The sequence below is a fragment of the Erythrolamprus reginae genome, chromosome 1 (assembly GCF_031021105.1).
Source record: "Erythrolamprus reginae isolate rEryReg1 chromosome 1, rEryReg1.hap1, whole genome shotgun sequence".
In the NCBI taxonomy this organism is placed as follows: Eukaryota; Metazoa; Chordata; class Lepidosauria; order Squamata; family Dipsadidae; genus Erythrolamprus; species Erythrolamprus reginae.
Genome location: NC_091950.1, coordinates 155,671,006 through 155,688,853, shown reverse-complemented (window position 1 = coordinate 155,688,853; position 17,848 = coordinate 155,671,006). Strand labels below are relative to the sequence as shown.

The 17,848-nt window shown below is 36.0% G+C and overlaps 1 protein-coding gene across 3 annotated transcripts in view; it reads right to left on the bottom strand.

Annotated features, from left to right (window-relative positions):
- The window catches only part of PTPN4 (protein tyrosine phosphatase non-receptor type 4), a 136,952-nt gene that overhangs the window by 61,718 nt on the left and 57,386 nt on the right, over nt 1-17,848 (bottom strand). For 2 of the 3 annotated variants that reach the window (XM_070730070.1, XM_070730077.1), the window contains exons 2-7: nt 14,730-14,884; nt 9,747-9,854; nt 7,213-7,255; nt 7,025-7,103; nt 3,050-3,094; nt 1,217-1,281 (exon numbers count right to left, since the gene is read on the bottom strand). In XM_070730070.1, coding sequence (XP_070586171.1) covers nt 1,217-1,281; nt 3,050-3,094; nt 7,025-7,103; nt 7,213-7,255; nt 9,747-9,854; nt 14,730-14,867 — 478 coding nt within the window. In that variant the 5' untranslated portion in view covers nt 14,868-14,884. The remainder of the gene's footprint in view (nt 1-1,216; nt 1,282-3,049; nt 3,095-7,024; nt 7,104-7,212; nt 7,256-9,746; nt 9,855-14,729; nt 14,885-17,848) is intronic. The other variant, XM_070730088.1, reaches the window with a different exon arrangement.

Sequence of the window (17,848 nt, the reverse complement as noted above, 5' to 3'; positions counted from 1 at the left end):
AAACTAAATAATGGACCTAACTAATCTAGCAAATCTGGAAGAAAAAACCCCTAGTATCTAGGAAGGTTTTGATCTACATACTAATAGCAAAGAAAAGGATTGAGAAAAATCTGTTGACTACGGTACACTATCCTTAACTTCACATGCTAGTAAAATATTGTTTAGGATCATCCAATGCAGATTAAAGTCCTAGCATATTGCAGGAAAAGGAATAGGCCAGATGTTCAAGCTTGATTCATTAAAGGCTGAGGAACATGAGAAATTATTTCTGATGCACACAGGACAGTTGAGAAAGCCAAAGAATACCAAAATAAGTTAGTGTGTAATTTTTAACTGATTTTTAAAAAATCCTTTAATTGTGTTTGTCATGTCATGCTATAGAAAATATTTAGAAAATTTAGAATTCCAGACCATTTCCTGGATGAAACATAAATAATCTATGTTATGCAAATAACACTCACGATATAAAAAAGACTAAGATTAAATGTAAATATAAATTAATGCAAACTGTAATTTTCTTTGTGGCACAATATGTAATTGAACATTTATTTTGAAGAAACAGGATAGAAAAGGAATGATGCCTTTGAACTTTGATATTAAAGCCGCTCTGAGTCCTGGGAGAGGAGCGGAATACAAATCTAATTATTATTATTAATAATAATAATAATAATAATAATAATAATAATAATAATAAAGAAGGCTCTTGAAAATACTGTGGATAGCCAAGAAAATAAACAAATGGGTCACCAAAGAAATGAAACAGAATTCATTCAAGGCAGAATGTAATAATGGCTTGTAATAATGGCATAATAAATAATATTATGACAAAAACCATATTCTTACCTTTCTGTAAAGTAAACAGATATTTTTCTAAAAATTGTAAGATAGTAATACAAGCCATTTAAAGGTATACACTTAACAAATGAAGTATATTTTAAAATATAAAATTAGATGCATTAAATAAATATTGAAAACTAGCATAATCAGGAAACCTAAATCTAATATTAAAGATCCATTTAGCTAGTTTCAAAAGCAGAGCTTTATTAATCTGATACTGATTAGCACCTGCTAGGGAGCATCATTGGATAAGAGTTATCAGTTTTCTGTTATATAGATCTCTAAGTATCATTAATTTGTAGGAAAGGGGCACAGTGCAACATGAAACGTCAGACAAGATAGGGCATTGACCAGTATGTTCTCAATTTTAAACACTTACATATGTACTTACACTGAACAGCATAAGAAGCCAAGAGTACAGCAGTATTATAAGGACAGGGCAATCTGTAAAAGGTAAAAAACAAAACCTAAACATCTCCATTATGAACTATAATATTTAAATCCAAACTGTTTTATCAATTTATTTAAATTAGGCAAACCTATTTGAACTGGGTGGCTATATTTCCTTACAAAAACTTTATACAGAACATGTATCTTCCATGAACTGAATCATGATATACTTTCCTATTTAAAAAAATTAAAATATGCCTATCAATTGATATTTAAATGATTAAAAGTATACATTTAATTATTCTGGATGTGAATAAACTGATATGTGCAGGTATTCCTTACTTAATAACGACAATTGAGACTGTCAGTTCTATCATTAAGCTGTGCAATCTTTCAATGAAATACCACATGACCACATAGAATGTACAAAATTGGTCCCATTGTGGTTGTTAAATGAATCACCTATGGCAGTGATGATGAAACTTTTTATCCCCGGGTGCCGAAAAAGTATGCACGCGTGCTATCACGCATGCGCGAGTGCCCACACCCATAATTCAATACCTGAGGAGGATGAAAGCAGCTCCCCCACCTTCCTGGAGGCCCTCTGGAGGCCAAAAATGGCCTGTTTTCCCCACTTCTGTTAGGCCCAGTAGTCTTGTGTTTCATCCTCCCCAGGCTCCAAAGACTTCCTTGGAGCTGTGGGAGGGTAAAAATGCCCATCCCCATCCACCGGAGGCTCTCTGGAAGCCAAAAATGCCCTCCCAGAGCCTCTGGGTGAGCCAAAAATCAGTTGGCAGGCACACACATGCACATTGGAGCTGAGCTACGGCAACGACTTGCATGCCAGCAGATATGACTCCAAGTGCCACCTGTGGCACCCGTGCCATAGGTTCGTCATCACTGACCTATGGTAATTAAGTGAGTCATCATGTGATTTCCCTGTTTTTTTCATTGACTTTGCTTGTCAGAAGCCAGCTGTGAATATCACAAATAGCAAGCATATAACTGTGGGAAACTGTGATTGTTGTAAATGTATATTGATTGCAAAGTGACCGAATGGTAATCACATGGGGACACTGTAACATAAGGACAAGGACCAGTTATAAAGTTTTTCAGCACATTGTAATTTTAAATGATCGCTAAACAGGGCAGTCATTAACAGAGGATTATCTATATAAGACAAATCAAAGTGCTAAGCCAGGATTCTGGATAATATTGGTTTTCTGTGTTCAAGCTAAATACTGATGCAGCCTAACATTGGTTCTGTTTCTCTTATTGCAACCATAAGCAAGAGAATTTGCTTATTAATATCAAAACCAGAGAGCCTGACACCCAGAAAAGCCAGGATTTATAAAGGACCATGTTTTTTTATTTCCTAGCTTGATAAAGACTATCAAGATCTTCAAGTCGATTAACATGTGAAATCAGATTTTGTATTTTATAGTTGGCAACTCAGGGAGAGGCAAAAGTACATGAGCAATATTTAGCAAGTTAATTCAAAATAAACATGGTCACTTTTTATAGAACATATTATCTACCTGGAAGAAATAGAAATTTTAGATCCTATTGGGAATTGGAAGTACAGGAATATTAGCAGGCAGGTAATATTTTTTTAGCATTTAAACTCAATTAGGTATAATACTAAATTCATTATAAAATGTGATGTCCCATCACTACATTTATATTTACAATATTCTAATACACATTTTAAATCTTTTCAGAATGCATACAATCTCTTGATTAAAGCATCTGTTTAATGAATGCTGCCCATCCCTGCCCTGAATCACAAGGCACTCTAGTTTGTAAAACAAACAAATCTTACCTTCCAGTAAGAATATCTTGTTTAATTTGCAAAAAATACTGGTACCTTAAAGAAAAAGTAAGCAAGAACAACAGGTTGACAAACTAACTATTATATTCTTATCTAACAAAATTAAGAATTAAGAAATTGTATGAAATGCCTTTACTTTTGCTAGTAAAACAAAACAAAATTTCTTTTTATTATACTACTAAAATAAGTGAATCAATTAATGCGAAAAATTGAGGTGAAGATATGTAATCTAATGAAATTATTAGGCAATCTCACACTGTTAGCTTCATCTCCTATTTCTTCCATGTCTGAAACTGGATAATTTTTAATCAATGTAAGAGAAATATGATACTGATCTGTCATCAATATTTACAACCACTAGTTTAATAAATACACATTTCAAAAATAATCAGATCAAGTTTCAGATACACTGCTATTGGGATGCATATGCATTAAATCTGGTGCTTTAATATTCTCTGCATCTCAGAAAATGTCTTACTTCCAATCATTAACTGATAGTGAAGATTCATAAAAAATGTTTTGACTTATATTTATGTAATGGAATTTTGTATCTTAGTTTCATATTTTAGGCAGGTATTTCCTTTTTATATAAGCTCCTTTGGGGTAAAGACTCAAATTTTAAAGATTCTTTTGTTTGGCTCTTAGGATTTATCCTTTTGAATTTAAAATATTGCTTATGTTATCTTGGTATAGATTGTCATCAAAAGATGAGTCTTTCCATTCTTTTTGGGAAGCCCTATCCAGTAATGGGTTCCTACCAGTATGGTACAGTGTGCCATACTTGTAGTAGCCCGCTGGTGAGATCACTGGTTGATTGCTGGTTCCTTGAGGCTGCTATTTATTATTATTATTATTATTATTATTATTATTATTATTATTATTAAAAAACCTCTGTGTATGCACAGGCAGTGATTGGCGAGCCAGAGGCTCAGTGGTTCGCCAATCATCTTGCCCACCTCACCTCTCCATATATTTACTGGTGCCATCACAAATCCTTTTGTGAGGAAGCTTTGCTTTGCTTTCCCAGCTGGTGGCTTGCCTTACTTTTCTATTAAACTTACAACCTTATTTGGAGAGGAGGACTTCGAGAGAAGAACCTGCGATGGTAAATGATTGTGTCTGCAGGGGGGGGGGGCATTTAAACGGCCACGTGGTGTGGAAGAAGGAGATTGCCAGGCCAAATGGAGGCCAACCCCCTTGCCCGTTCTGATAATTGTGGGACTCGTGTGGGGACTCGGGCAAATTGAAGCAGCGCTGAGTGTTTTTAATATAAAAATACTCAGTGCTTGCTGAATCTGCAATCCATTCAAACAGCCGTGGGGTGCGAAGGAAGGCGATTGCCAGGCCAAATGGAGGCCGTTCCGCCCACTCTGGTAATTGTGTGTAAAACACGGCAGATTCCTCGCTTCAAGAAGTCCCCCCCCCCACTTCTCCTTGAGTATCGTGAAAGGAGGACAGCCTTAGTTTGCTGCCTTTCTCATCTTCTGAGCACCAACCGTGCTGCGCTTCCTCCTCCTTCCTCTGTCGATGGGCAGGTCCAACCGCAACAGCCCCAGAGAAGTGGGGGTGATGGTGGGTGAGAATGGGTCTGCCGTTAGAAACCATTTGGGAAACTGAGGTCCACTGAACTGAGTGTGGCCGAGAAGAGGCAGGCTTGACTCCCTCCAAGTAGTTTTAATAAAGCCCCAAGGCTGATCTATACTCAAATGGCTTCTAACGGCATGCCTGAGGCGGGATGGTTGGGGCTCAAGATATCCCTGTGCCTCTTTTCTCGGCTGCCCCAAGTTCCAAAAGTGATTAGAAAAGGAAGCATGAAAAAGAAGCATGTAAACTCAGTGTCCTTTCAAAACCACTGCAGGCTGAGTAAGTTGGTTATTCCATCTACTAGTGCTTTAAACCCGCTAGAGACCAATATCTTGTGGTCTTCTCCTGAGGAGCAGCTGTTTGGAGCATTTCTGAGGGATATGGTTCATCTTATCTAGAGAAGAATTATTGAAGAGACAGCCTATCTACCAGCTTATCTATCTAGCTATCTAGCTATCTACCATCTGTCTATCTATCATTTTATTAGTTTATAATATCCTATCTACCGGCTTTTAATTCCACTGAGGTCATCAGCACCATTTTTTGCAGTGTTTTTTTCCCCATTTTTCTCTTATTTTTGTTCCCCCCCCCTCTTTCTTTTGTGCACTTTCCAGTTTTCTTTTTATTCTTTTATTTATCGAGATTGTATTATTTACTGTTACATTTAAAAGCCTATACATTCTATATAGATTTGTTATTTTATACTACTTGTTTGTTGGAACAATGGTGCTCTCCTGGGAGACGTTTTGGCATTAAAGTAAAATAAGAGCAGATTAAATGAATGGAGTACTACAGATATGCAAATCTACAATGAAATTAAATTCAGTTGTCCGATTTTTTTTCTTACAATATACATTATAAACAATTTCTGTGCTGGATTTAAGGTACTTTAGAAAAAACAAATTGTAGTAATAAATGCTTTCAAAAAACGTTTTATTAAAAAAAGTTCATATAGATATCTATCTACATTAGATATCCATCAACATTAAACATACAACTATATTCTTTTTAAAAGTTACCAAATGTGTATGTATTAGAAAGCACGAATCTGTCCATCTCATAGGCAAGCTATAGCTTACATCAATATATTGAAGACTTCATATAATTTGAATATATGTTATGAATAATTTGAATATGTGTTTATGAACAAGCTGTTCAGAATATTTACTATACTGTATACTTATATATTTACACAAGGAATTATGTACTTTTCTACCTCCTTATACTTAAGGAGATTCAGCATGTGGTTGGGCTCCCACAGTCTTTTCTTTATATCGATGGGAACACTCAACACAGTATACTTTGGTATATATAGTAGATCCTTGGAACAAACTTCCAGCAGACGTGGTAGATAAACCCACAGTAATTGAATTTAAACATGCCTGGGATAAACATATATCCATCCTAAGATAAAATACAGAAAATAGTATAAGGGCAGACTAGATGGACCATGAGGTCTTTTTCTGCCGTCAGACTTTTATGTTTCTATGTTTCTATGTTTCCCCACTCAGCATGAATGAGGTGGCCTGATTTTTGCCAAGAAAGGACCTATAAGTACTCAGGAACCAAGTCATGTAGATTTTGAAGGGAAAAACTAGCACTTTGTCTAATGCCTTAGTGGCACATTGATAGATGTCCTATTTCTACTCAGCAGATAGGCATTATATTTTGAACCACCTGTAGCATCTAAGCAATCAAGTAAGGCAGGGGCCATGTAAGGTAAGGCATTGTTTTAGTCCAACTGAGAGTGAAGAACATTGACTGTCTGTTCAAAATGCTTCATCTCCAAAGACCTACAACTGGCCTATCAGTGAAATGTTGGAAATGTCCTGCTATACCGGCATAAGCCTGAATTCAAAGAAACCCAAAATCACAGACATGCTCCTTTAGGGCCAGTGGAATCTTCTCTAAAGTAAACAGTGGAATTGAAATCAAGCCAGACAAACAGACCCCGACAATCTCCAGACTCTGAGTCAGAAGTTTGATAGCACCCAGGTTTAACTTCAGACAAATACATACAATTCATTTTCATCATTACATGGATAATAAGTCCCTCTGAACTGACACACAACCTACCCAAGGGTTTCATATAGGTACTAAATAGCTTGGGGAAGAGAATTATGGATTTCACATTGAACCAAATTGGAACAACCATGGATGCAGTCCTACTTGCCCCATGCACATAAAATAGAACTGCCCACTCAAGAATGACTGCAAAGGATCCAAAAAACTGGATTTTTCTAGGACTCTCTGAAGTTGAAGTTCTAGTATCTTATGTAATGCCTTCTATAAAATCAAACATATGCAAATTTAACACAAACAGCATTATGTTTTACATAATAAAACAAAGAGGTAACTGATCAAAATAAAAAAGACAGATACCGTGTATATTCTTCTTGAAGCTTATTAGGATCGCTTACAAAAAATTTGACTCTGAAGTTCAAATTGTGGGGTGATCCTCCTAAAATGAAGCAAAACATCTGATTAGAATTTAATATTTTAGCTTACTTAGGGCTGTACCTAAATTTACTGATGATTTTTATTCAAAATAGATAAACTATTGTTCTTACTTTTCAACTGTTTCCTAATTGGCTTGTTTGGATCCAGCCACCTCTGAAGGAGAAAAAAAGATTAGCTTATTATATTTTTTCCAAAGCAAGATATGTTTTGTCACTTTTCAAAATAAGGAAATATTAAAAGACCCAGTTTTTGTTTTTATGTTTGTAGTGATTCTGAAATGAGCAGAGTTCATAAAATGCATGGCATGTTCATCCTGAACAGCCAGCTACAGGTAAACTCTTCGACCTGCTCTGGAAACTCTGAACCAGCACTCACAGATTATATTATACAAAGCCAGTGTGGCTAACAATGCAGGATAAATATACCATGCTTTAAGCTTACTATCTTACAGCTTAGGGGGATGGTATGCCAAAAATTTAAATGTCCCCTAATCTATACATCAAATATTTTAAACCCAAAATTAGTCTATACAATAACAGTTGAAATCAATGTCAGGAAATCATATGGAAAAATCCATACAACAAGATTATTTTAGTTTATCTCCAAGTATATCATTTTTAATAAAGAATCCCATTTAACTCCACAGGAAATTATTTTCCTTATCAGTTTTAATTTCTGGATTAATGAAGTATATTTTAGTTTCTTTGTATTACATTCATCTGGAAACACCTGTAATAAACACGTCATATTGGTTTTCCTCTCCATCCCCCAATTTGACAAAAAACCAATTTAGGATAAATTGAATTTAGATGTGCACCCTGATGATTAGAAAGAACAAAAGGCCACATGCATCCTGTTTAAAATAGTTTTATTTTCTTTAGGAAATTACGCTTGCCTAATTTTGCTTCTTTCAGTACTATGAGCCAGTGGGTGTGTTACTAATTTATGTACGCAATATATAAAAGCACATACATGAGTGCTTTTCTAGTCAAATGATTTCTAGAACTCATTCTCTGTAGACTCAATCATCATAGATGGATTTGACATTCATGGAATGTACAATCACTATGATTTCATTTTTATAAAAATCAACAAACAAAACTGCCATCCTTTGCTAAGTAATTGTGGTATTTAGTATAACACACACACAAACAAAAATGATACTATTTTACCATATGATTCTTGGAAGAATTTGAAAAATTACAAATATTACATTAACAAAATGAACAAACATGATGGAGAAAGTTACGGGAGAAAAGTTATTTAGGTTAAAATAAATTGTGATGAAAATACAGCATTATATATCAACATATAAGATGAATTTTAAGAACAGCCAGAATAATTAGTGGGTTTTTTTTTCAAATTTTAAAATCAAGCTGGTTAGCTTTGTTAAAGCTATTTGGTAATAAGGGGAACCCTTGATTTAATGAATTTCAGTTTAGCAAACTGTGGGGGAAACAGAAACCATCTGCCTTTATACTTTTGTGTACTCATAAACTCTCATTTTACATAAAACAGACATGTATAAAATTTCATTCACATATAATAGATGATCAGCTAAATTGAATATACTGTCCTAAGTCTAGTTACACTATTTAATAAACTCTATATTAGATTTTGGTGTTATTGTTGTTGTTATGTACATATTTTTTTGGGGGGGGGGGGGGTTGAGAATTTTTTTTTAATTACAAAGTACTGTTTTGTTCCTATTGGTAAATTAAATCAAGGAAGGAAATTGGCAAGAGAGAGACCAGAGCAAAATTTAATTATATATGTATGGCAGAGGTAGAATTCAGCCGGTCAGGACCAGTAGGGTCGAACTGTTAATAGTGACCTACGTGTGGGCCCACCAACTAAATAGGAGCTATGCCATCCTATTTAGCGTATTTTAGCAATGTTTTCCGATTGTAGTCTGTCATATGTACACACAAAGAGATTTTATGTTTAATAAAGATATTACACAGACCTCGGGAGCCAAAATACCAGTAAAAGGAAGAATTTATGTAAACTATGTTAACTTCTCAAAGTAGAATATATAACCCTTGTAAGAGTTTTTTTTTCTCAGTCATTAAAATATCTACCTTTCTCTATCCTTATCAAAATGTCAGAGGTAAACTGGTTAGATAGATTAAATGTGTGAAAAAATATCAAGAGAAATATCAAGAGATGCTACAAACTTTGATATATTACAGCCTATCATTTTCTAAAGTCCCTAGAATAAACAGTAGCAGAAAACACTAGGCATTCTTTGGTAGAGGAAATTGAAATTCTTTTTAATATCAATTCATAACTGCCTTAAGAACTGAAATATTTCTAATAACTGTATAGCCTACGCCAAGAACTAGACAAGATAAGAATTTTCTTGATTTTCATTTGCCTCTTACAATACCTGTTACAATTTAAATGTGCCAAAGAACTCAGGAATTTACAGAAAAAAATAAACGGAAGGTATTTATATTGCACCAGGAAACAAATGTCCAGATTTATTTTATTTTAAGATGGAAAAGAAGTGAAACATGACCAATATATTACTCATAATAATTTTTACAGTATAAGCAACCTCAGAATAATCCTGTGTGTTATGATTAATAAAACAAAACATCAAATGCCAGAAGAGAAAATGGGAAGATATAGTATAGCTTACAGGGTTATCAGCAGAATCATCAGCCACTTGCAAACCAAAATAGTCTCTCTCAGTCAGATCAAGATGTTTGAAAACTACATCCAACAGAACTTGCCCCTGATCATGTTTCTGTAGAAAGAAAAAAAATAAGAAAAACAATTTACAGATAAAACTAAAATTTCAACCAAACTTAACATTCTGCCAGTAATAATTTTCATTAGCCCCAAATAATATAGAAATTTGGGAATAAAGAGATCTCTTTCAAACATTTATCACAGCAAACCAAACATATACCAAAACAGAATAGACAAATATTTATGTGTCTTTTCCAAGTCTATTGAAACAATTGTTAAACATTTAATAAGAAGTTAATATATCAATGTTTTAAATATTCCTCTCTGCAAAGTATAATTAAATATAGATGCACATGTTAAAATGGTTGTGTGTCAATGTGCATTTCAGAGTTAAATGACCTCTATTTCCACTAAATTTCATTATAGACTTAGAACGTGTAGAACAATTTCAACAGTCTGCCCTGCCCATGAAAATACAAACTTGTCTCTTCCTCTTACACCTCACAGGTATGCTGTTTAACCACACCTTTATTTCCTTTGTTCCTTTTAGACGCTGTACTTGTATCTTTCACACTTTGACCTGCTGGCCAATTTATACATAATTTTAAAATGAAATAGCAACTAACTCAGTAGCTCCTGAACTGTTTTGATCTAATTATCCCATTTATCAATCTCAAATGATGTTATTACTGCCACAAAAAAGCAGACTCCAGTTTTATAAAGCATCTCAGCAGCAGCAATTCCAAACTGGATCATCGACTCACAAACAAGCTATTATAAAGTGCTCCATTAACCCCAAATATGCCCAAATTACCCCTACCGGGAATAATTACCCCCCAGTTTAAGAACACCGCATTAAATGATGAAACTTTTCACATGAAAGTACAAGTACACACTGTTTTCCCTTCCCACATTTTTAATTCTGTGCAATATTTCTACACAATTTGGGGGGAAATACCTTTCCCTTTATGAGCCTAAATCATAGAACTTGTTTATGATCAGTAGCAAAGCGACAGAAATAAGTAAACATTACTGCTTATTATAACTGGCATGTTTATCACATTTTAATTTAATTGCAAAACAAACTGGGAGTACACTGGAAAAAATATAACAAAATTAGAATCAGATTTTGATTTAGAAAAACCAACAGTTTTGTACTACGTTTATGTTGAATCTTGTAAAATTTTATTTTATAGTGAATTCAAGTAACACTAGTTTACCACTAAAATATGATTGTGGGTAAATATTATGCTGTGTTATAATTTGCTTTTTGGGGAAACAAAGAGATATCTATTTTAATTTTAAAGTGTACAAAAATATTAAAATGAAAAACGCATTATTATGTATATTCTTATTTTAGCTTCATTTTATTTGGGAGAAATACTGAGACATTTAATTCAGCAAAGTTCCATTTTCAAGTATAGAAAGAGAATTCTGTCAAATTTTGGAGAAAATGGCTATAAAGTTATAAAAAGATAATGGGAAATCACTTTAGATTGCAAGGACAGTTCTCCATATAAATAAACACACCCTGTCAATTTCAACCCACAAAAATTCAAAACTAAGTGGTAGATAGGAATGGGAGGAACAGAAGGACCTAGGTAATATTAGCATCACTTCTACCCAAACAGGAAGGCCCTTGTTGTTTTAATCCAACAAATGCCACAGACAACTCACATCTTCATATATTCCATAAATACTTCCCAGAGTCTCAAAACTGAACCACACCTTTTCTTTGTGTGCTTGTACGTAGATGAGCCATATAAGTGTCAATGTATATGTGCAGGTGTAATATTCCTTCTGTGCATATTACCCCCCCCCAAAGAAAACCCCTTAGCTCATCTTATTGCAATGCTCTTGACATATTAAGAAATGTAAAAACATGCTGTTATATACAGTGTAATCCTCATGTCTTAAAAATGTCTTAAACTTCTTTAACCAGCATAATATAACCAAGTAAGTAAAAAAAGAAAAAGACGGGGAAAAGGGACAAGACATATTGGCTACTAATAGCCCAAGAAATATCTTTTGAAAAAACTAGAATTAGGTCATGTTCAGTATTTTAAACAAGATCAATAAGAATTCTCAAAGTCACCCAAACTGGCTTTCATGTTTAATGAAAGACTAGAAGGACCGTTAAACTTACCTGAACGGTCTTCTCGATGCACTGCAAGGAGAGTCCAGGATGGGTTATTCTCAGCCTGATTGGCTGGGACTGAGTTTAATTTAAATAATTAAATACTAATCAGGCACCGCCCCCTTAGCCCTCCAGTCTAATAATTACGAAGGAGCAGTAATGCAAAACAACGATTTATTAAACCAGGAACAACCCCCAAGTTCCAACAAGAACAACGACGAAACTGTGACCCTGGTCCCAAAAGAACCGGGCGGGTCTGGACTCTCCTTGCAGTGCATCGAGAAGACCGTTCAGGTAAGTTCAACGGTCCTTCTCCAATGCACTTGCAAGGAGAGTCCAGGATGGGATATACCCAAGTTATAGTCAGAGGGAGGGAGAAGGTTGGACCAGGGGCACTGAAAATGAGCACACCCCTTGCAAGACCCTCCTTCCAAAAGCTGCTTCCGAGGAAGCAAACGAATCAATCTTGTAATGTCTTATAAAGGTGGATGGAGCTGCCCACGTGGCTGCTCGACAAATGTCCTCGAGTGAGGCCTGAGTCCTCCAGGCCGATGACGCAGCCGCACTCCGGGTAGAGTGAGCAGTTATCCCTACACATAACATTTATTAAAAACAGAATTTTACCCTATTAAACCAAGTTTAACAGGAACATCAAACTCAAAGTCCCATTACTGCGACTGAGTTTTTTAGACTGGAGGGCTAAGGGGGCGGTGCCTGATTAGTATTTAATTATTTAAATTAAACTCAGTCCCAGCCAATCAGGCTGAGAATAACCCATCCTGGACTCTCCTTGCAAGTGCATTGGAGAATTCAAAGTTTCCTGGTTTCTAGTTTGGTTCCTCAACCATTAACGAATCTGACTCTCTTGTAAAATAAGACAACATATTATTTTATTTTTGATAAATATTCTACTTATAAAAATGTGCCCACCATATAACAACCATTCTCTTGCGTCCAAGTAAATCAGTGTTAGATACATACAATATGCACATATCATCCACCTTCCTTTCATTAAAAACAAGAAACAGAAACTATTGAATTAGATTAAAGGAAGGCTATGTTAAATATGAGAAGGGCCAAATGAAACTGAAGGGAAATGTGAAAAAGAGAAGAGGTAACTGGTTAGAACAGGCAAGAAAAAGGACAGGAATCCTGCTTGTGTGATTCAGAAAGGATTAAAATGCATGAGCAGCAGGGATAAGCTCCACACCTCCCAAGTTGCTTGGGAGACTGATCTTCAAGGTCATCCTCAGCAGGGATGTCTTCAGCCATCTGTACCTCCCGCTCATTCATGTTTTCAACAGCTTTTTCTATTCTCAGCTAATGTCCATCACATATTATATGTGATGGAAAAATACATAAATAAGATAAATACTGTATACCTTCTTACAAGTCTGCTCTCTTCCTGATCTCACAGTTTCCTTACTTCTAATGCTTATTTTGAAATTACCACTGAACATCAAATTAACATATACTTTCAAATAGATTTTTTATTTATATATGACAGTAAGAACAAAAGAAACCCTTGGTTCCCCAAGAATTAATCTGTTGTCCATAGACCAAAAATGCAATCATTATCACTGTGTATTAAAAACAGGAGCCTGAGAAAAAGAAATAACTGTTTGCCTATGTCACTTGTGCTCATCTATTGTTGAACAGATTAGAGATTCTATGAATTAGAAACTTTAGTACTGGTTTTTCTTGCATTTTATTCCATTTTATAAAATCAAGGTTAACAGACTAAAGCCAAACTATGTTGGCTTTCATTTTGGTTCTTAAACCATCATTTGTATATTAAACTGTTCTTTTTCTGTCCTGACAGTGATCAGGACAGAAACATCTGTTGCTAATTTACAAAAATATTCTAGAAAATCCCAGTAAAATAGTCAAGAACAAAGGCAAATTAATGGCTATACCATATTATTGTATCATCAATCTTATGGTCTGGCAAGAAGGCAAAAAAAGAGGTTTTTTATTAGTCAAAGCAGTTTCCAAATTATGGATATATAATATTCAACTATATTCTGAACTGCTGGGACCACTTCAAGCACTGTGTTATGTTCTTGGTACAATAGCAATAGCACTTAGATTTATACACTGCTTCATAGAGCTTTACAGCCCTCTCTAAGTTTACAGTGTCAGCATATTGGCCCCCAACTACCTGGGTCCTCGTTTTACCAACCTCAGAAGGATGGAAGGCTAACTCAACTTTGAGCTAAGTCAGGACTGAAGTTCCACTGTGCCACTGTGGCTCAATATTATAAGAGGAATCAGAAAAACATTAACAGATGCAAAATACATTAAACAAGAATGATGGGAAGACTAGAAATTAAGCCTTGAAAGGAAAAGAGGCGAAAGAAAGTAGGCAACTTAGTCCTAAAAATGTCAAAATGGGTGAGGAATTTAAGAAGACTCTTCAGGTTCTTAAAAGAAAGTCATGCTTTTAGGAAAACGCAGTGACTATATTCTATATTCTATTCTATTCTATTCTATATTTTATCATCTTAGTGAGTAGGATGCAAAATAATGGCATTAAGTTACAAAGAGGCAAATTTTATTGACTGTCAGGAAAAATTCCAAATAGTAACGACATTTGGAATGAAAGTGTACTGTGAAAGCTCTCCTTTACTGGATATATTTAAACAGAGATTTGATAGCAAGCGGTCAAGGATGCTTTCATTTGCTTTCCTGTACCAAAGTGGTGGTCGATTTAAAATAATTGATAATATAAATGGAGGTTGATTAAAAATGAAATATTGTATTTTAGGAATGCTTCTTAAACACCATACTTACGTTAAGTCTGAATGCTTGTACAGTATTATCTAGAAGAAGAATATTGCAGACCACCTCTGTATGCTGTCTATCTCGTGCCAGCTCAGATGCTCGTACATTGTAGGTTCTGCCAGCAGGCAATCGGAAACGTCCAGTCATTACTGTCCACACAGCGTCTTTAAAAGGAAAAAAAATAAAGACTTATATCTAATCTTCTCAGGTTAGAAGCTCATGCATGATTAAGCAAACAGAAATGCAGCTATTTTTAAAGTTCAAAGCTTTATAAGCAAATAAACTGGAAAAAAATGGTTCAGATTAATTATCCACACCTCTATAATTCTGGGTGTTGTGCAACATATAAATTTAATAATTATTAATATGTATAAGATCAATTCTTGAATCTTAAATTGAATTATTGTGGAAAATGGAACTATTTACTTTGTAGTAAACAGCAAAAAACTCCTAGAAGTTGCATCTATTTTAAATGCAAACTCTTTTGAAACAAAATGGTACATGGACTTTAACTAGTATTTATGGACAAATCTGTGGAATTCTTTAAAAAGTATTTGCCTATGAAAATAATTTCATAAAATGTAATTTATAAGTAAGATATTCATATGTCATATTAAATGTATTCAACAATCAATAAATGCCAAAATTCCTAATGTTAAAAATAAAGCTGAGATTTTTTTTTAAAAAAGTTTATAATACTAAGCCACAAGATTTATCACTGAAGAAAAAAAGTGCCCCCTATTTTATTTATATCATAAATTAGTCACTTCACGTATTATGACCTTCATAAACTTCAGGATTATCATTTTTCTCCAGTCATAGGATAACAATTAACATATCTTAACCTGTCATAAATATAGTCCAACCATACCTAAAATTCTCCTACAGAGAATTTATACAGGGTTTGTTTAATGTTCCAAATCCCTTTATTATACCACATTAACTTACTGGTATGAAAAAAATAAAAATTTATCTGCAAAAAGAATGTCCATGATTACAAATGTATTAATTCTTTTTAATAATTATTAAAATTATTTAAAAAAATTAATTATGTTTCTATACAAACCGCAAGTCCTCAGAATTTATATCTCAGATATAAAACTATGAAAATATTTACATAACTGAGTTTGGGTTTTAGTTTTCACTAATTCCAATTTAAAGATGAACAACAGAATACTCCGTGATATTGTTATTTATACATGAATTTCAGATTACTGAAGTTATATTGCTACTCTGTAGCATCTATTCCTGTATTCATTCATTCATTCATTCATTCATTCATTCATTCATTCAATTTTTATGCCGCCCTTCTCCTTAGACTCAGGGTGGCTTACAACATGTTAGCAATAGGACTTTTTAACAGAGCCAGCCTATTGCCCCCACAATCCGGGTCCTCATTTTACCCCCATCTTGGAAGGATGGAAGGCTGAGTCAACCTTGAGCCGGTGATGAGATTTGAACCGCTGACCTACAGATCTACAGTCAGCTTCAGTGACCTGCAGTACAGCACTCTACTTGCTGCACCACCCCGGCTCATTGTAGTTGAAACTTGTTTTGTGTCATTTAGATTTGTAGATGAAAAAAACTGTGGGTCCCAGTAGATACTGTTAAATACTATAAATAAAAATTAATATACAGTGGTACCTCGGTTCTTGAATGCCTTGGTTGTCGTACATTTCGGATACCGAACAAAATTTTCAGCAAAAATTTCCTTCGGTATCTGAACAAAAATTCAGATACCGAACAGCCACAGAAAATTTTGTTAATTATCCGAAATGTTACTGCCGGGGGCGGCTGCAATCCCGGCAGCTTCGGGGGGCTCCTTTCCTCAATGCTTCGTCTTGTTATCTGTAGGCAGCTGCATCAACTTTCTCCTTCCTGGCAGTGGCAACGGCGGCGGCTTCCCTTCGGGGAGCAACAGCGCCGGGAACGTCACGTGATGAAGGGAAGCCGCCGGAGCCATCTCAGCAGTTGCCGCCGCTCCAGCAGCTTCCCTTCATTACATGACATTCCCGGCGCTGTTGCTACTCAAAGGGAAGCCGCCGCCGCTACCGCCGCCAGGAAGGATAAAGTTGGTGCAGCTGCCTACAGGTAACAAGACGAAGCACTGAGGAAAGGAGCCCCCCCCCCCCCCGAAGCTGCCGGGATTGCAGCCGCCCTCACCCTTCCTGCAGCTTGGAGCGTTTAGACTATAGAGCCTCTCAGATTTTTTATCTTACAGGAAATAAAGAAAATATATTTAATTGATTCCCAGCAAGTCAATAGGGGCTGGGAACCAATTAAATCCATTTCCATTATTTCCTATGGGATAAATTAATTCGGTACTCAACCAAATCAGTTCTCGATCACACTTCTGGAACGAATTGTGGTTGAGAACCGAGGTACCACTGTATAAGAGCTATGGGGGCACAATAGTTAGAATGCAGTACTGCCAGGAGTTTGATTCCTTTCATCCTGACCGGCTCAAGGTTGACTCAGTCTTCCATTTTTCCAAAGTCAGTAAAATGAGGACACAGATTGCTGGGGGCAACATGCTGACTGTGTAAACTGCTTAGAGGGCTGTAAAGCACTATGAAGTGGTATATAAGTCTACTGCTATAAAGATGGAAAACTGAAGTTTGAGATCTCTATAATATCTAGGGATATCAAAACACATCACAAGCACTTCCTTAGAAATAGAACAAGAGTTGGGAGGGACCCTGGAGGTCTTCTAGTCAAACCCCCTTAAGCAGGAAAGGTGCAGGGCGGCCACAGGCGCCTCCGGCATTCTTCGCCCAGGCAAAAGACGAGGAGGGGAGGTTCTCTCAGCCGTCCTCCTCCGCCGCCGCCGAAGAATCGAAGAATCTGCTGGCCGCTTGCAGCCGAGCCTCGGCAGGGGAAGAGGCGGTGGCGCCATGGCGAGGCGAAGGCGAGGGGCGAGCGGCCGGAGCTGCGCCCTCCGTCACCCGCCTCCTTTCCGGCAGCTCCCCGCGCGCCCCTCACCTTCGCCTCGCCGAGGCTCGGCTGCAAGCGGCCAGCGGATTCTTCGGTTCTGCCCTCCCAAACGTTGAGGAAGGTCGCCAAAGGAGGGGGGAAAAGAGGGAAAGAAAAGAGGAAGGAAGCGTCAAAAGCCACAAGAAGCAACGTTG